The sequence below is a fragment of the Haemaphysalis longicornis genome, unplaced genomic scaffold, assembly GCF_048455015.1.
Source record: "Haemaphysalis longicornis isolate Haplotype H1 unplaced genomic scaffold, Haemaphysalis longicornis Haplotype H1 scaffold_6, whole genome shotgun sequence".
Classification (NCBI taxonomy): Eukaryota; Metazoa; Arthropoda; class Arachnida; order Ixodida; family Ixodidae; genus Haemaphysalis; species Haemaphysalis longicornis.
In genome coordinates, this window is record NW_027526407.1 from 154,758,361 (window position 1) to 154,774,835 (window position 16,475).

At 47.4% G+C, this 16,475-nt stretch overlaps 1 protein-coding gene across 1 annotated transcript in view; it reads right to left on the reverse strand.

Moving 5' to 3' along the window:
* Window positions 1–952: 952 nt before the first annotated feature.
* Window positions 953–16,475, reverse strand: part of LOC144143319 (luciferin 4-monooxygenase-like) — a 29,486-nt gene continuing 13,963 nt past the window's right edge. The window contains exons 3-5 of the mRNA XM_077675088.1: window positions 13,740–13,884; window positions 2,049–2,309; window positions 953–1,177 (exon numbers count right to left, since the gene is read on the reverse strand). Of these exons, the coding sequence (XP_077531214.1) occupies window positions 1,053–1,177; window positions 2,049–2,309; window positions 13,740–13,884 (531 nt within the window). The 3' untranslated portion in view covers window positions 953–1,052. The remainder of the gene's footprint in view (window positions 1,178–2,048; window positions 2,310–13,739; window positions 13,885–16,475) is intronic.

The following is a 16,475-nucleotide window of genomic DNA, read 5'->3' on the forward strand; positions in this document are numbered from 1 at the left end:
GAAACGATTATTTTCTGCCTGAACAAAAACAAGCCAGGTACAAATACGGTCAAAACAAAGCAAAAGCAGATAACGGCTCACTGCAGTGTGGTGGCGCCATCTAGGTTGACTAACGGTAAAAAAGCCGCCTCTTGCCACCAAGTTTAATTTTTAATGATTTGCTTTATCCAAGTCGTTCCAATAAGACCGAAGAACGGTGCCTGCTCACCGCTCTACGAAACTTCGTCGAGAACTCTGGCCTTCGCCATTTCCTGTAATTTCATACCCTATTAGATGTATCATACTTTTCCCCGACTCCCATTACCTAATCCCTCTCCCCTATACACCAAAATGCGCTAAAGCCTAACGTGGCGTCTTTGTAACCCTTGTGCATAAAATAAATGCGTGTTACCACCCCCACCTTAGCTTGAAGACCCGCTCTTATTATGTCATTGCATACGTCGTTGAAACGCACGATTTGGCGGGAGAATCAAAATATTAACTTAAGTTCATTAAATTCGCAGTGAATAAAGCATCGTTTGCTTCAGGACAAGAGCAGGTTGGGCAGTACAGAACACGCAATCGTTCGAGTACAACAAACTTGTATTGTGTCTGAATGGCCCCTTGTAGGCAATGCCCCGATAGACGGCTCCTGGCCAAATTTTCTAAAAGGGAAGCTTTCTATGCCTCCCTGATGGCGTTCGATGCATCCCCAAAACGCATTGCAGGAAAGCCAGCTTTACACGTTGATTTTGAAAAACGATGGTGATAAGTGAAGGCACATCAAACGCCCCAAGAAAAGAACGCTTCCTATGGGAGGAATCGAACCTAGTTTGGTGACAATGTATATAAAAAAGGTATCATAACAGCAACTCTTCATGCTGAAATGCCTAGACGTGAAGTATTGCTTAAATTGTTTACACGGGAAATTTGTTCTTATTATACCTTTCTTGTTTAATTTCGAAATGTCATTCTGTTCACACTTATTTGCAATATGTACGGTTATTGCTTGGTCCGGCCGCTGAATAATGCCATGTTCGGTATCATTTTCTGCCATGTGTTCTTGTCAATGGCTACGGGCCTTTGTTGGAAATCTTAAGTTTCAGCCCATTCCGGTCTGCTTCTCCACTTTCAGTCTTTGGAATTTCATCCACAAAATGGACACCGCCATACAGACGCTTGTAGTAGGTGGTTTGGCCTGAAATATGTAAATATGAGAAAGCAATTAGGTTGCGCTATTCCAAGCGTGAAATGAGAAATCTGAATAATGTTAAAGTCCGTCACGGGATGATAACAATTTTCAGAAACAAAATTGTACCAGTTGGCGCAGAGTGAGGAAGATAAAGACACTACTACCGGTTGATCGGGACAATCACCACGGTAGAATTTCGCGCAAGAGCAAGGATTTCCTAGGTATTACAGAAATAAAATAGGGACCCCGCCGAAAAGGGAATTCAGCATGCACGAGTGTCCTTTGCCTAAGAGCGACTCTGCTTGTGAAGGAAACCCTTTATCTCTGATCAATTAAAAAAAAAGCAACAATGTCGGGAAGCCACCCAGTGCTGCAGAAATTAAAATGTGTTGCTTTCTCCGCGATATGTTCGAAACCCTAAACATCCACGCCTTGTGGCAAGCCATTCCAACCTGGTGGCCTGACATAGTGCATTGATGTAACAGATGGTATACTGTAAAGAAGCTGTACAAAATTTGCAGTAATCAAAACTGGTGGGACCGTAGTTTTCTGAGAGCGCCGAAGAAAGCGCTTGTTTGACGAACTTGTCCGATTAGACGCACACTGCATCCTTTTCTCTCGTTGAACGTAGTAGTATACTACACCCCCCCCCCCCCCGCGCCGCCTCCCCGCCCGTAGAAACTAGCAGCATCAGAATGACATGTACGGGGGCAACGCTATAAGTGCTAACATACGAACGTGAATTGTGGTTCCTTTAAAATATATCGTAACAGGTTCCCGTCGCCATGTTAAATTTAAGACATCATGTTTTACATCTCAAGGTAAGCAGCGTAAGCAAAAGCACAGCGTAAGCAAAATAGAGGGTAAGGTTTCTTACTCGCCACAAGGTCTACAAGCTCCTGCTCGGTGACGCCACCGCGCTCCCCAGAAGACTCCTTCCGGACGACGAAGGCTGTGGGGGCTTCCAGGATTCGTTCGTCTGGAACGCCTACGACGCAGGCTTCGCTGACCGCTGGGTGGGACAATAGTATGGACTCCAACTCCAGGGGAGACACGTTGTAGTCGTGACACTTGATTATGTTCTTTAGGCGGCCCACCACAAAAAAGCGACCATCCTGGTTGTAGTAGCCGATGTCACCTAAACAGAACAGGGCAAATAATTCACAATGTCTTAAGAGAAAAAGGATGTAAGTGGGTCCAAGCCGTGCTGCTGCGGACGTTCATTCAGAAGTGGAAGATTCCGTAGATTGCTGTACACTATTGATATAAGGAACGTGCTTTTCCGCAACTTTTGCGAGGGGAAAACATCAGGTATGTCTCCACAAATTCCGCGTCAATCCACAGAGCCGCGTCGCTCTATCTTAAAGGGCGAAACTCGCAGATTTGTCCAGATAATGTCCGCTTCAAAGTGTTCATTTTGGGTGAGTACTAATTTTCTCAAAACAGACGACCCGAATGTGACGCAGCATAAGCAAGGTGGTTCGTGTGCATAAACAGCTATTTTTTCCTCAATTTGTTCTCAGTTTTGTGGAGCAGCCCTATCTTTGCAGAAACTATTGAGCCCGTGGTATAATCTAAGAAGACAGTCCAAGGACTCTATTTCCCCCCGGAAGTTCGCCACAGCAACAAAGATATGCATGAACTATGATGTTGATGTACTTTTCTTTTAGGTGCTGTACATAGGGTATGGCTTACCGAGCGTGTACATGTTCCAGTACCAATCCTTCTAATGAAATCTTTATTACCTCATTTATTATGAAAAAAGTCCCCGTAACTTACCCTAGTTCCAAAATTTTGTTTGAAGCAAAGCTTTTCAAGAAATAAATATTTCTCTCTCTCCCTCTCTTATTGGTCACATATGCCTCGTAAGTGCGCGCACCACGATTGAAATTGATGCTAAATGGTCATTTCTGAAGCGAACATAACTAAGAAGGAAGCTTTTCCACGACCTTCATCCGAGCAAGCGCTTGCAGACGCCATCATTACTTTTGCTGGCTCGCTCTTGTTTATGTCTCCGTTTCTTATGGATGCCGGCAACACGCCGGGCCGAACTGCAAACAAGTTCTGTTTGGCATTCGGTGTCCGCTATCGTTGCTCTAAGTCATTAACGCTTAATAATTAGCATTGTGAAGATTTGGGAAGATTGGGAAGATTGGGAACAGTGAATTCAAACAGCGAACTTCCAAACAGCGAACATTGGGAAACTTCCACAACAGTGAATCCAAACAGCGCACTTCGCGCATGAAGTTAAGGGAGCTGAGCGCGGCGTGCAATCCAAGCAAGACTCCCAGATATCACGATAGGCGCGCCCTGTGATTAGCAATACGGGACAACAGCATGGCCGGCAATAGCGTATCAAAGAGCCACCAATTGCGATGTTCGTATTGGGGCTGCAAGCGTTATTCTTGGTGTGGGCAAGGTCGATTCCATTCTAGAGCGGGCGGCACAGGAAGAAAATACGGGAGAGCGATAGTGCCGAGGTAGCTTTCTAGTGAGTGAAAATGGTGACGTCACCAAAAAGGCGCGTCTGCTATTGCTCGTTCCTGCTTTTCCCGACTCGCCAGTTGGGCTGTTGCTGCCGGTGTGCTCCACACCGCTATTAAGCATCCGATCTGGGTTCCGCCCTCAGTCGTAATATCGGCGGTGTTGCTTGGGGTAACGGGAGGGGCAGGAGGCGGCGCCGGCGTCAGAGCACGTGTTTGCGCGCATCGGAGTGTGCGGCTACGCCAGGGCCAAGTAGACGTCCAAAGAATGAGGAATGTGTTCGACGGCTACGCTATTCTAAAATTGCTGAGCAACGGAGGGAGCGAGATGCTCACTCATTTTTAACAACTCTACAATGAACCTCCCTTACTCATTTAAACTATTACGAAGTTGTCATTTACGTCTTTATTAAAACATCAGACGGGTTACACCCTGGTTGCATATTTACAATTAATTTTTTGTTGAGGCCTGCGCCTGAGTGGAGCGGGTTTGACTGCAGGAAGGCAAAATAAAAAAACATCCCAGGTGAAACACTGACAGGCAAAACAAACCAATAGCAGGCAAAACAACCCAAATTAAAAAAAAAACGCCATCATGCACATGCGCTTACCTAGATATATAAAAAAATCAGAGCCAGAGACACACCTACAAAGGGATAAAATTACGCTAATGGGCGACAATATTCAAGAAAAGTAGTTGAAAGTGACATTAGGCGGGTCACACTACTAAGCAGTACGAAACAGGAGATGAAATGACCGAAAAGGAACAAAACCGGCCGAAATTTTGTTTAGAATGCATGAATGGGGGATACATAGGTGCCATGCACCATGAAAAGAAATGTGTCTCAAATAAAACGAAAGAAATATTAAAAATCCGGCCACCTTCGCATTTGAGATTGTAACACTGAGGAAACAGCGGGGTTCACTAGCTTTAACTTCGCTTGCGTTTGCCAACTCAGCGGTTGATCGGACACTAATTCCGGCGTCTATCACACTCCGTCTCCTCGGCTAGGAGCACATTTGCACTTCAGAGGTTACGTCATCACTACACGCGCCCAGTTCGCGACGTGTGCCTCCCCTCCCGAACATCTGCGGCGCGACGCGCACTTCCCACATGTGCTCGTCGGCCCCTTTACTTTTCGTCACTCTCGCCACACTTCTTGGCCTACCATTTTCCTGCCCTACAATTTGATGCGCCGAGTTGTGAGCGACGCTATACATTGATATAACTTAAGCTGAAGCATTTCCGGTGTTAAAGTCGCCTGTGGTACTTGAACCTGGTCCTTACGGTTGCTAAACAGAAGCGGGACCTTTAAACCATGAGCCGATGCGCCCACGTTCGTTTAAACAAGGTATAAAAAGCACGTGGGTGAATGTGCAAACGCGCCCATAGATGGCGCCATTCGTCATGAGCCTCTACGGGGTATGGATTGTGAATACGCACCCGGTTAGATATATGCAGTCTCCGCATACGCAGAGAGCGCCTTGGTGGTTAGCTTGGATTCTTCGTATCGTGCCTAATTACGACACCAGTTTCTAGTTGCCACAATTACGTTTTATGTGTAAAAGACGTCCCTACAAGGTTTAAAGCCGATGGCGAAACCTCTGTTACAGCCAGTGTGACTGCGTGAAGATGGCGGGTAGGAACTAAACGACACAATACCGAGGGCTTGCGCCAGAAACATATGCATCAGCTGGATGGGTGCCCGGTTCCGAGATAGAAGCATTGAACACCAGTACGAAAAGTGATTGCATCTTTTAAGTGAGCAAAAAATTCCTCGGGTACCTAAGTGTGCTTTTGTTATTTTAAGGAGAAAGCATTTCGAATATCAGCCATCTCCACTGGTGCGTCATCGTATTTGTGTATTGATGTATGTATTTATTGTACTATAGAAGGAAAGGAAGGCCCACCAGCAGGCGTAAATTGTCTCGCCTATAGGGGCGGACACCGGTACGTCTGCTGGTGTTGGGAAGGTGGGATTTCGGGCCGAATTAACCCTACAGGCAGACTCGCCGCTATAAACGCAGCAGGTTCGCTACAGTTTGAGCTCTGCTCCACGTTCAGGGGTTCTACGCACGTCACGCCACGTTTTTCTGCCACAGGGCACGCACCAGGCTAATCCTTGTCCCATTCTTTGTCCCAAACCTTGTCCTTGTCCCATTCCTTGTCCCATTCAATCCTTGTCCCATTCAATCCTTGTCTAATTCTTTTTAAGCAAGGCATCGATTACTATCTTATGGGCGACGTGCCAAATGTTGAGGCCGTGTGGTGTAAGATACACTTGAACGATAGTGCTCTCTTTGTTGGTGCCATCTACAGACCCCCTAACGCTGACACTGATTATCTGGCTCCATTATACGACTACATGCACACCCATATGCTAGGTAGCAAAATAGTCATGTCAGGGGACTTCAACTTTCCCGGAATAAACTGGAACTCTGTCACAGCGTCGCATGCCGCCGAAAACGTGTTGTTTGACATAATGTTTTCGTTTAATCTCGGGCAAGTTGTTGAAGAACCCACTCGTATTCACGGGGCGTCCAGTTCAATTCTGGACCTTGTTTTTATTAGCGACCATTTCCTATCCAACAAAATAGACGTGGAAATTTTTGATGGTGTATCTGATCACAAGGCTGTTCTTTGTACATTGCCGACTGCATTTGTTGTTCACCCACGAGCCCATGAACGTCACGTACTTGCATTCCAAAAAGCAGATGACAATGCTATAATGACTTATCTGGTGCACAAATTTCCCGATTACTACGAACTCTGTGAAAATGAACGGTCCAGCATTGATGACGTGTGGTTATCATTTAAGAATCACGTTGTTCACTGCATCAAAAATTTTGTCCCCACTGTAGTAAAAAACACAAGAAAAAAGAGACCATGGATTAACCGAGAAATAATTCATATCAAACGCAGAATCAAGCGACTAAGAAAATCCAAGAAGTCTCGTTTCAGTTCTGATTACCGGGCACAATTACATTCCACGACGTCGTCTTTAAAAAACAAAATTCGCGACGCTAAGAAACACTTTTCAAATGTCACATTGCATAGTTTTATCAAGACAGCTCCCGAAAAGTTTTACCAGTACATGCGCAGTTCGCAAAATCGCAATTCCCAGCCGTCCGGTTTAGACGCGAAGCAAAAAGCAAACGAGTTTAACGATTACTTCCGAAGTGTTTTCACCCTCGACAATGGTCGAAGTCAGCCCTCTTCAATAGTGCGTGATTATTACTTGTTGGGGACGCTATCAATTGTTGAATCTGGTGTTCTATCCTTATTACTCAATTTGGATGAGAAGAAGAAGAAAAGTACTGGTCCAGACGAAATTCCTAATAGTTTTCTAAAACGGTACGCAGAGCCGATTAGCAAATATCTTCACCTTCTGTATGCAAAATCACTGCGGGAAGTTTCCATCCCTAAGGAATGGAAAATAGCTAAAATAATCACTATACACAAATCAGGAGATGCCTCTTGCCCATCAAATTACAGGCCTATCTCACTTACTTCATCCTGTTCGAAAATTCTTGACCATATCATACTAAAATTCCTCACTGAAGCCGTTGAAACAAACAGACTGCTTAATCCGAACCAGCATGGTTTTAGGCGGGGATTTTCGACTACCACTCAGCTAATTGAAACTATACATGATCTTGCGAGAGCCGTAAATGAGCAAACACAAACTGATGTTATTTTTCTAGACTTGTCTAAGGCGTTTGATCGCGTGTCACATGTAAAACTCATCTCTAAACTAACCAGCATTTTCGGTGATGGTGCCCTCATTCGCTGGATCCATAATTACCTATCTGATCGGTACCAATATGTCCAGTATGGCGAGTATGCGTCTGAAATTGTAAAAGTTAGTTCTGGCGTGCCTCAGGGCAGTGTTCTGGCTCCGTTATTGTTTTTAATATTTATTAATGATATCACAGATAATATTGATGTAAAGATCCGGTTATTCGCAGACGACTGCATTCTTTACCAGGAAATTAGAAACAGAAATGATCAGCTGAACCTCAACAACGCCATTAACAAAGTAGCTCGATGGTGCAGCGACTGGCAAATGCAAATAAACACTGAAAAAACCATTTGTATGACCGTGACGCGCAAGAAAGTAAAATTAAATTTTGGCTATCAAATTAACAATTTGGTTCTTAAATCAGTTGATGAATATAAGTACTTAGGTGTAATAATTTCGTCTAATCTTACTTGGAATACACATGTGAAGCACGTTACATCTAAAGCCTACAACAAGCTTTTCTTTTTGAAGCGTACTTTGAAAGAAGCCACGTATGAAACAAAGCTTCTCGCGTATACTACTTTCATACGCCCAGTTCTGGAATACGCTAGTGCTGCCTGGTTCCCGGCCTCAAAGGCGAACATTGCTTTATTGGAAAGCGTTCAACGTAAGGCTGTGCGCTTTATCTTTAACCGGTACAGGCGTAGTGAGTCTCCAACTGAAATGTTAGAGCAAGCGGGCCTTAGTGAACTGGAAAAGCGTGCCAAAGTCAACCGCTTGAAGCTTTTGTATTTACTCTTTCACAATTCGTTAAAGACAAACTCCGATACCTACATTCGAACCAATAAAACCCGTCCTACGCGATACAAACATTCACACACACTCGAAGAATACGATTGCAATAACGACACGTTCTACTTTTCTTTCTTTCCCCGCGCCATCAGAGAGTGGAATTTACTAGATCGCTAGAATTTACTAGAATTTACTAGAACAAACAACAGTAGACAAGTTCACTTCTCTAGCAGAAATGGCTATCCTCTCTCGATAACAGGTCTTCCATGACATATGCGCCAATGTGTGTGATTTCGATATTTTTTGAGCAAGTGCTATCTTTTTTCGGCGTTTACCTTTCTTGCTTTTATTATTGTATAATTTCTGCATTGGTTTCGATACCTCATGAGCAAGAGCTATCTTTTCTTTTCTTCGCCGTTTATCTTTGTTGCCTCTATTGTATTGAATAATTTCTGAGCTACTGCAAGCTCTGTACTTCGAGTCAATCGTCGTTATACTTCTTCGTTAACTATTGCAAAAAAAAAAATCTGTTCGACATGTGTTCTTTGACTATGCCTGCTCCTGTAAAAATCCCAGAAGGGATTGACAGTATCAATAAATAAATAAATAAATAAATAAATAAATAAATTATGGTACGATGCCCAGATAGCACTGTGGTTAGCGCACTTAGCTGCCGCACCGCCGACCGTAATTTGGGTCCCACACGAACCGAAGTGTATTTTAACAGCAGAGTTGCTCAGGCCCACAGAAATTCGTCAGGCAGACACTGAAAACCTCCAGCGCCCGTCAGCACGTGCCTGGCGATGACTGCCCGGCGACCTTGGCCCAGTGGCTTTAGGAAGAAAAAAAAAGTAGTAGTGGCTTAGCTCTCAAATGCCAGGATATACGTAGCGTGAGCTAAGGTTCAGCAATCTAGTCCAATCCAGTCAAATTCAGTCCAGTTCAGTCCTGTCTAATTCAGCCCAGTCCAGTCCAGTCCAAGTCCAGTCCAGTGCTTTCCAGTCACTGCTCCTCGCGCATGCTCAGCATGGCTCTTCACATGCCACGCGAAACGGCTATCAAACGGCTCCGGCGCAGCTTCAGACTTGGCTACTGCGTAATTGAGGCGCACACCTGGGCCCGCGCCGGCACCTGTGCGTCTGCCGCGGCTATGACGCAACACAATCCCACACAATCCACTTCAATCCAATCCAATCCAAATCCCATCCAATTTAATCCAAACCAATCCAATCCAAGCCAAGCCAAGCCAATGCAATCCAATTCCCCTCGCGTTTGCGCAGAACTAAGGTCCCTGAAATGTTTAGGGACCTTACGCAGAACGGCCCTTCACGGCACACGCGAAATTGCTCAACCTCGGCCAGTGTAGCTTATGCTGCAAAAATACGCAGCGCACGTCAGCGCGTGCCTCGCGGTGACCGCCCGGCGTCGTCCATAATTGCGGGTGGGCCTACGCCACATGAGAAGCTCCCGCCTTCGTCGTCGTGCAGCGACCGGCGCGCCACGGCTCCGCCTCGCCGAAGACGATGACGACGAATCTATCATGCCATCTATTCACAATCTACACGAGGAGACGGCCACCGAAACAGCTGACGATGAAGTGGATATCTACCGGGGTGAGGAAGCGCCACAAGAGGATTCGCCCTACGCGGCTGTGCTGTCGAAAGACGACGACAAAATGTATTGCGACGATAGCTTCTGAATAAAACACTGTACATACTTCAATGGTCTTTGCTTTGCAGCGCCGTCCAAAACGGCTTTTGACGGCTGGGGTACGGCTTCTCCCTCTATCTGGGATCCGCTGTCAGTGTGGGGAGCAGCTAGGTCGACCACCAGCTCTGCTGTTTCTCCAGCCTTGCACCACTGGTGCAAGCTGTTCCAATTATTTGCTCATTTATTCTCTATTTACAGTGGCGGCCATTTAGTACCATTTCGGTTCACGCCGAGAACGACGACAAAAGCTGTGGTAGTTTCTTGCCTGTAATGAGACTTGTAAGGCAACCGCCTTAGTAACTGCTCTCCTGTTCCTTGATATTTCGAGCTTACGCCATGGATGAAATGCACGACAGTAGGGCGTAAGAAAAATGGGCCTCATCTGGTTTCCCCAATACATCTCTCTCAGGTGGAAGCATCACCAGCGGGGATTTTAACACCCTTTTTGACAACAGTTTCAAATATCCACCTGAGTGAGCATGGATGTCTGGGAAGCAAGGTACTTTTCAAAAAACGCTACAAGTTCCAAGTTTTTAAGTCCAATGTCTGTTATACTTCCACTGGGGGGATAAATATGTCTTCTCGCAATATTCATCTTTGCTTGTAATGTTTCCGAACGCAGCGAACTTAATAAGCGACTGGCTCCATGAAGCAGTTATATTGATCGATCCTGCTTACTTTTCTCATGGCGACGAAGGTGCAAAACAAGACACTGAAATTTTATTTCAGTTGTTAGAGTGTGTTTTATTTCAGAGCCTGGTCATGGGTGCTGGTGCTATTCGCCGAGAGCCGGGAATCCTATTTTGAACAACGCCTCGGATCATTCAGGGCTAGTAAAAATGGAATAGTTGTTGAGTGCTTCAGAGCAGCGTTGTTAAAATCCTTCTCTCATTTGGTATGGCAGGCCTTCGGGCTACAGGATTCACGTTTGCAAGACGCTGGCTATCCGCTAACTGTTTGAGACCCTCTTGTAATAGGCTACTACGAAAACGTAAGCATGGCACGCAAGTAAGAGTAGAGGGGGACAAGTAGAAGAACGTCGTAAGGTTTTTGTAATTCCATATGTGCATGGCCTCTCCCACCGACTAAAAAAGGTGGCCAAGAACTATCAAGTGGAAGTTTTGTTCTCTGCGAAAAACAAAATACGCAGTGTCTGTCCTATGGTCAAACAGAAGTTTTAGGGCAAACATGAAGTAAAAAACTCCCAACCATTTCCCCGAGGGTGAACATGGTTAAGTGCGAATGCACGGGGTGATGCTATGAGGGGGAGTAAAGTTAAAATCCGTTGGCATTCACCCGTGAGCGCGCGCGAGCCGACCCACGGAGGTCTGGCAGTTTATCGCTGCATATATAGGGGGGTACGCCGCGCCGAGCGCGCCGAGCCAGGTGGCTGAGAGAGGAGGCGAGCGCAAGGGGAGAGGGACAGCGGCGCACGGCAGCTGCAGCCGAGCGATGGGGAGAGGAGAGAGTGTGACGTCACGGTGGAGAGAGAGGCGCGCGGCAGCTGCTGGGGAGAGGAGGCGCGCTGTGACGTCATACCGTGACGTCACGGCGCGAGGAGCGGTGCGGGGAGCGGCGCGCACCCGCGCAGCCACGGCGAGGAGGCGGAGCGAGCGCGGTCACGTGGTGAAGTGACGTCACCGCGCCGTTGCTACCGACGCTCCTCTCCGCTCCACGCCGTTGCTAGGGAGAGGAGGACTGCGGACGCCGCCGCCGCCGGCGGTGGAAGGTTTGGGGTCGCTTATAAAGTGCATTCGCACTTAAAAAAGGCTGCACTGTTAGTCACAAGCGTCCATTCGTTGAATGTACTAAAATGCTGTTCACAAGATACCCTTAAGATGTGAACGCGTGTTATATTGGGCAAACTGGAAGGTGCCTTAATATAAGATTAAAAGGGAACATGCGTCGAGTTTGAAAGGAAGCCCTTTCACGCACTTAGCCACGCATTGCAAAGAGTGTAGCTGTACACCTTTTTTTGAAGACTGTTGTTTTGTTTACGCATTACAATCGAACTTCCAGAGAGATTGCGGAAGCATTTCATATTCATAAGTACGAAATAAAGTGTGTAAGTTACCCTTCTGTGCCCTTGTTGGACAAAGGAATATCACTGTTATCTTCTTGCATGTAATCTTCTTGCATGTAAGTCTTTGTGATGATGGTGCGCAGTTTTGTAGGTGTATAGGTCTTGCGTTAACATAATAAAATTTCAGTTGTTAGAGTGCGCCCGTCCTTGTCGTTTCTTCTTCGTCCTTGTTTGTTTGGCGCCTTCGTTGCCATGGATCGCTTCCAACTAGGCCGGCTTGCTGTGTTGCTTTACTTCATTCCTTTTTTCGGGGGTAAGGTTGTCAGCTGTGTTCAGTTTTTCTGGCATTTCAATTCCATTTAGTTGGTGTAGGACGATTACATTCTCAAAGCCTAGATGTAGAACACAGGTTCCCTCTACAGCTCTCAAATTTCGCTAATTTTAGCGCGCACCCCTTTGGCGCCCGCACCCTGGCTTGGCGGCGGCGGCGGCGACGAGGTCCGTGTAACAGAGCGAGCGAACAAGCAGCGGGAAGAAAACGAAGGAGGAGCGCCTGACAAAAGTGTGAAGAGGAGGGCTGCACGCGCTGCTATGACGTCATCTCTCTCCCTGCCTCCCCTCACATTTTCGCCATGCGCCGCCAGCGAGGAGTGCCCTCCACCTCACACTTTTGCCAGACGCTCCCCTTCCGTTCGCAGCTGATCCGAACCATGTGACATTCGCGCGGGTCATTCAAACACGATTTGCAACAACACGCTGGCTGGCGGCAGCGACGCGCTGCGAGATGACGGCAGAGTGGCACGCCCCCGAGCCTTCACTGGTCGCGCGATCACATCCTCAGACGCTGAAAACATGCGCCGTGTCCAAGAAGATTGTGGTTAACGCTGCACACAAATTTCGCATTAGGGAGTACAGTCGAGTCCACTTATAACAATACCGGTTTTAACAATATATCGGATATAACAATGGACAGCCGCGGCACCGTCAGCTTTTCATTGTATTCTATGGCAAAATAAACCGCTTATAACAATGCTGTCATGATGCAATATCGGTTATAACAATTAAATGTGGGAACTGGAACCAACCCTGAACGAAACAAAAATGCAAAAACGCTGCGACAATGTCACCCCAACCCCGCCTATTACGCAAAAGGGCATGAGAGCATACGCGCGGCGGCCAGGCGATAGCGCACTTGGCCTCGCACGCGGCCAGTGCGCGCCGAAGAGGCTCGCATGCCACCGCTGCTTTCGCCTGCTGCGGCGACGCGGGGGAGGAGGAGGAGGACCGGATGGGCGCCTCTACGGGCAGTGGGGCAGTCCATTCTGAGGTTGCGCCGCCTGTAGAAAAAGCACCGGGGCGCCTAAGCCGCCGCAGCAGCAGCGCTGTGTACACTGTGCCGACCTCCCCCATTCTTCGCTAATTTGGCCACGTCTCCAGCTCCTCCGTTTGCACGTGTTCCGAGTGTGGTGCTTACCAGCGTCGTTTTCCTTGCCTGTTGTCACTGTTCCTGTCATGTTCCTGTCATGTTCATGTCATGTCATGTTTATCATGTTCCCCTCATTAAATGCTCTTGTTTGTCACGTTTTCTTTGTTATTTTCGGCATAACCCGCCTATAACAATAACCGGTTATAACAATAATATTTTCATGGCACCTCAATATTGTTATAAGTGGACTCGACTGTATAGTAATCGTCAGGTCTCATTTACACAAACCACCACCTACGTGTTCATTAGAGCTTCTGATTAAGTGCGTCGAAGCGTGCACAGGAATTGCCGCTACGAGACACTTGACGTGAACAACTGAGCTCATTCTCACCAGTGTGGAGCCACCCTTGTGAGTCCGCCACGGGAAAGAGTTCACCTTGGTCGCCCAGGAAACCGGGAGACACGTTGGGAGTGTGCACCCAAAGCTCCCCTTTGTCGTCCGGGCCCAGCGGCAAGCCAGTGCGCTGACTCACCACCTGCGAGCAAGCCAGGGGCGGAAGTGTTGGTTGTACGGCCCAACGTAGGGTAAGGCCTAGGAGAACATCAAAAGTGCCAGAACCAAAAGTCAACCAGAAGCTGCCCATAAGATTGCGCGAACTTGAGCATATTTTGTGGAAACTTTATTACCGCGAGGACATTTTCTCTGTCAGGTGGAACGTTAATAGCGTTCTTTTTTTCTGAACGTAGGCGTTGTATTCGCAACATCCACATTTGCCACAAAGGTTTTCGCGAGAAAGGTGCTTTTCTTTATTTAAAGGTGTTCCCGCCACGATCACAGGGTGTTCATAAACAACATATTAATTGGGTTCTACCTTGGGTACAGGTTTTTCCCGCGGGTATTTCTCGATAACTATTTCCTTTTGTATTTCGTATAATCATAAAGCAGTCATTCGTAAACTACAAACGGGTGTACAGCAAGGAAGACTGGTTAAAGTTATCAAGGTGCAGCAGTTACCCCTTAGAGCTAACACAAACATCCCCGAAAAACGTCGGCAACATGGCTTATAAGGTACCACAAAAAAAGTAGTGGCCTTCCATTCTGTGAAGAATGATGACCTGCGAAGCTGGACGCAGTCGACGGAGTGCACGAAACAAAACACAGTTGTTTATTTTTGCGATTTAGCATAATTCTTAGCCTATTAGCTGCTAGAAATTTGGAAGGACCCGAGCTTTATTCTAGCGTACAAACATAAGACCGTCTGTTTCACCGACGTCGTTGGAATCTTGCTGTTTGTGCAACCGTTTCTGTAACCCAATCCGCGGGACCACTCAGGAAATCGGACAGGTCACACTGGGCCGTTTGACGTCCACCTCACGCCAGCACAACGGGCATGTCATCAGCAAAGGCAAGAAACCTATAGCTGCGCGTGCACGCCCCCTTCTCCACTCCCAAACCCTGCGTGCGTAAACTGACAGCCCGTTGTATTCGCTTGCTTAGAAGTGGAAGACACCGTCTAAATTGTCGTTCTGAAAGCCCTTTAAGCAGAACAAGTAATATTGGCCCATGCCGCTGTTCCAAGCCGGCAAGTCGCTCTTCATCCTGGAGGAAATTGCAGCTAGACGAGCTGGAACTTGAGGCGGCGGCAGCGGCTTTTGGTTGTTCTCGTGCCCATTCGCGCTTCTGCTCGGGCCGACTCTTCTTGAATTCTCGCTGTCCAATAGCGAGTAAAAATTTGCAAAGGCTCGAGCTTCATTCGAGCGGACAAAAAAGTGGCTGTTCGTTTCCCTCCCCCCGTCGTAGGCATCTTACTGTCTGCGTAACCCACCAACCGAGGCACAAACCGCTAAATTGCTAAGGACAGCTGACAGGGCACATTGAGCCATGACGCTTCCACGTTTAAATCTTCCACCAGTAAACGGGCATGTCATTGGCAGCGGCATGAAGCCCAGCTGTGCGTGCGAACCCCCTCCTTTTACGCCCAACCCGTGCACGTATAAACCGGTAACACGTGATGGGCGAAACTTAGGCGTGAAACTCACCAGCAAAAATGTCGCTCGAAAGCCTTTCAAGCTGAAGTAAGATTATGGAGTCACGCCTGCGTTCACAGCGGGCATGTTGATCTTCAGTAGGGAAGAGATTCGCACCTAGTGGCCGAGGTAGAATTTGAGGCGGCTGCGGCTGCAGGTACATGTTCGGCGGCAGCGGCGGACTTCGGTCGTTTTGACGCCCATTTGCGCTTCTGTGGATTTCCGGTAATCATCTGGTAACGGTGGTACCGTGGTTACCAGCCGACTGCGCAACTTTGAAAGAAGCAGGGGTGGTGACGAGGGTGGTAACGAAAAGGAGCCCCGGAGTGGCGCCAAGTACAGTGGTTTTACCGAGATGAAAACTGGGGAAGGAGGGGGGGGGGATAGACATATACTACTTCGCAGTAAAAAGCGGATTCAAAAGGTATCCTAATTCTCCTTATTACAAAACACGACGCGAATTTCGTATCTTCGGTGATTGATTTCTCATTTCTAGAAATAAGTGGTGTGTTCAAATGAAACCCCGTACATTGCTTAGGCGAAAAGGCAGCGAAAAAATGTATCTTTAAGTAAACCATTCGTATCACGAGAATCCTATTCTCTTTCAATAACGATGTTCCTACAACGAACTCCTCTCTTTCCCTCTGGCTTCCCTCGTGGATGAAGTGGCTATTTAGACATGTTGGTTGAACATGATCAGGGACCACAGCGCAGCCGGCACACAGACAAAAAGAAAGAGAATAGACGCACAAGCGCGCTGGGGCAGCGCTCTTGTGTGTCTGGTTCTCTTCCGTTTTGTCCGTGTGCCGGCTGCACTGTGGTCCCCTAAACCCCTCCCGGGCCATGGGACCCACGTGTCGGTGACAGGGTCTACCTGGTGCCAACCACCGAACCATGTACAGGTCACAGGGACTGGTACAGGTCACAGGTCACAGTGGTCTGCGGTGGATCACGATAGTACCATGTCGGTCACGGATAACCATATGTTTGTCCCCGACCCGTCGGTCAGTGGTTATTCACCACTGACCGAGGGGTCCCCAGGGAATGGCATTGATTGGTCACCACTGGGTAACCAATGAGTACCCGATTTCCAGGAAGT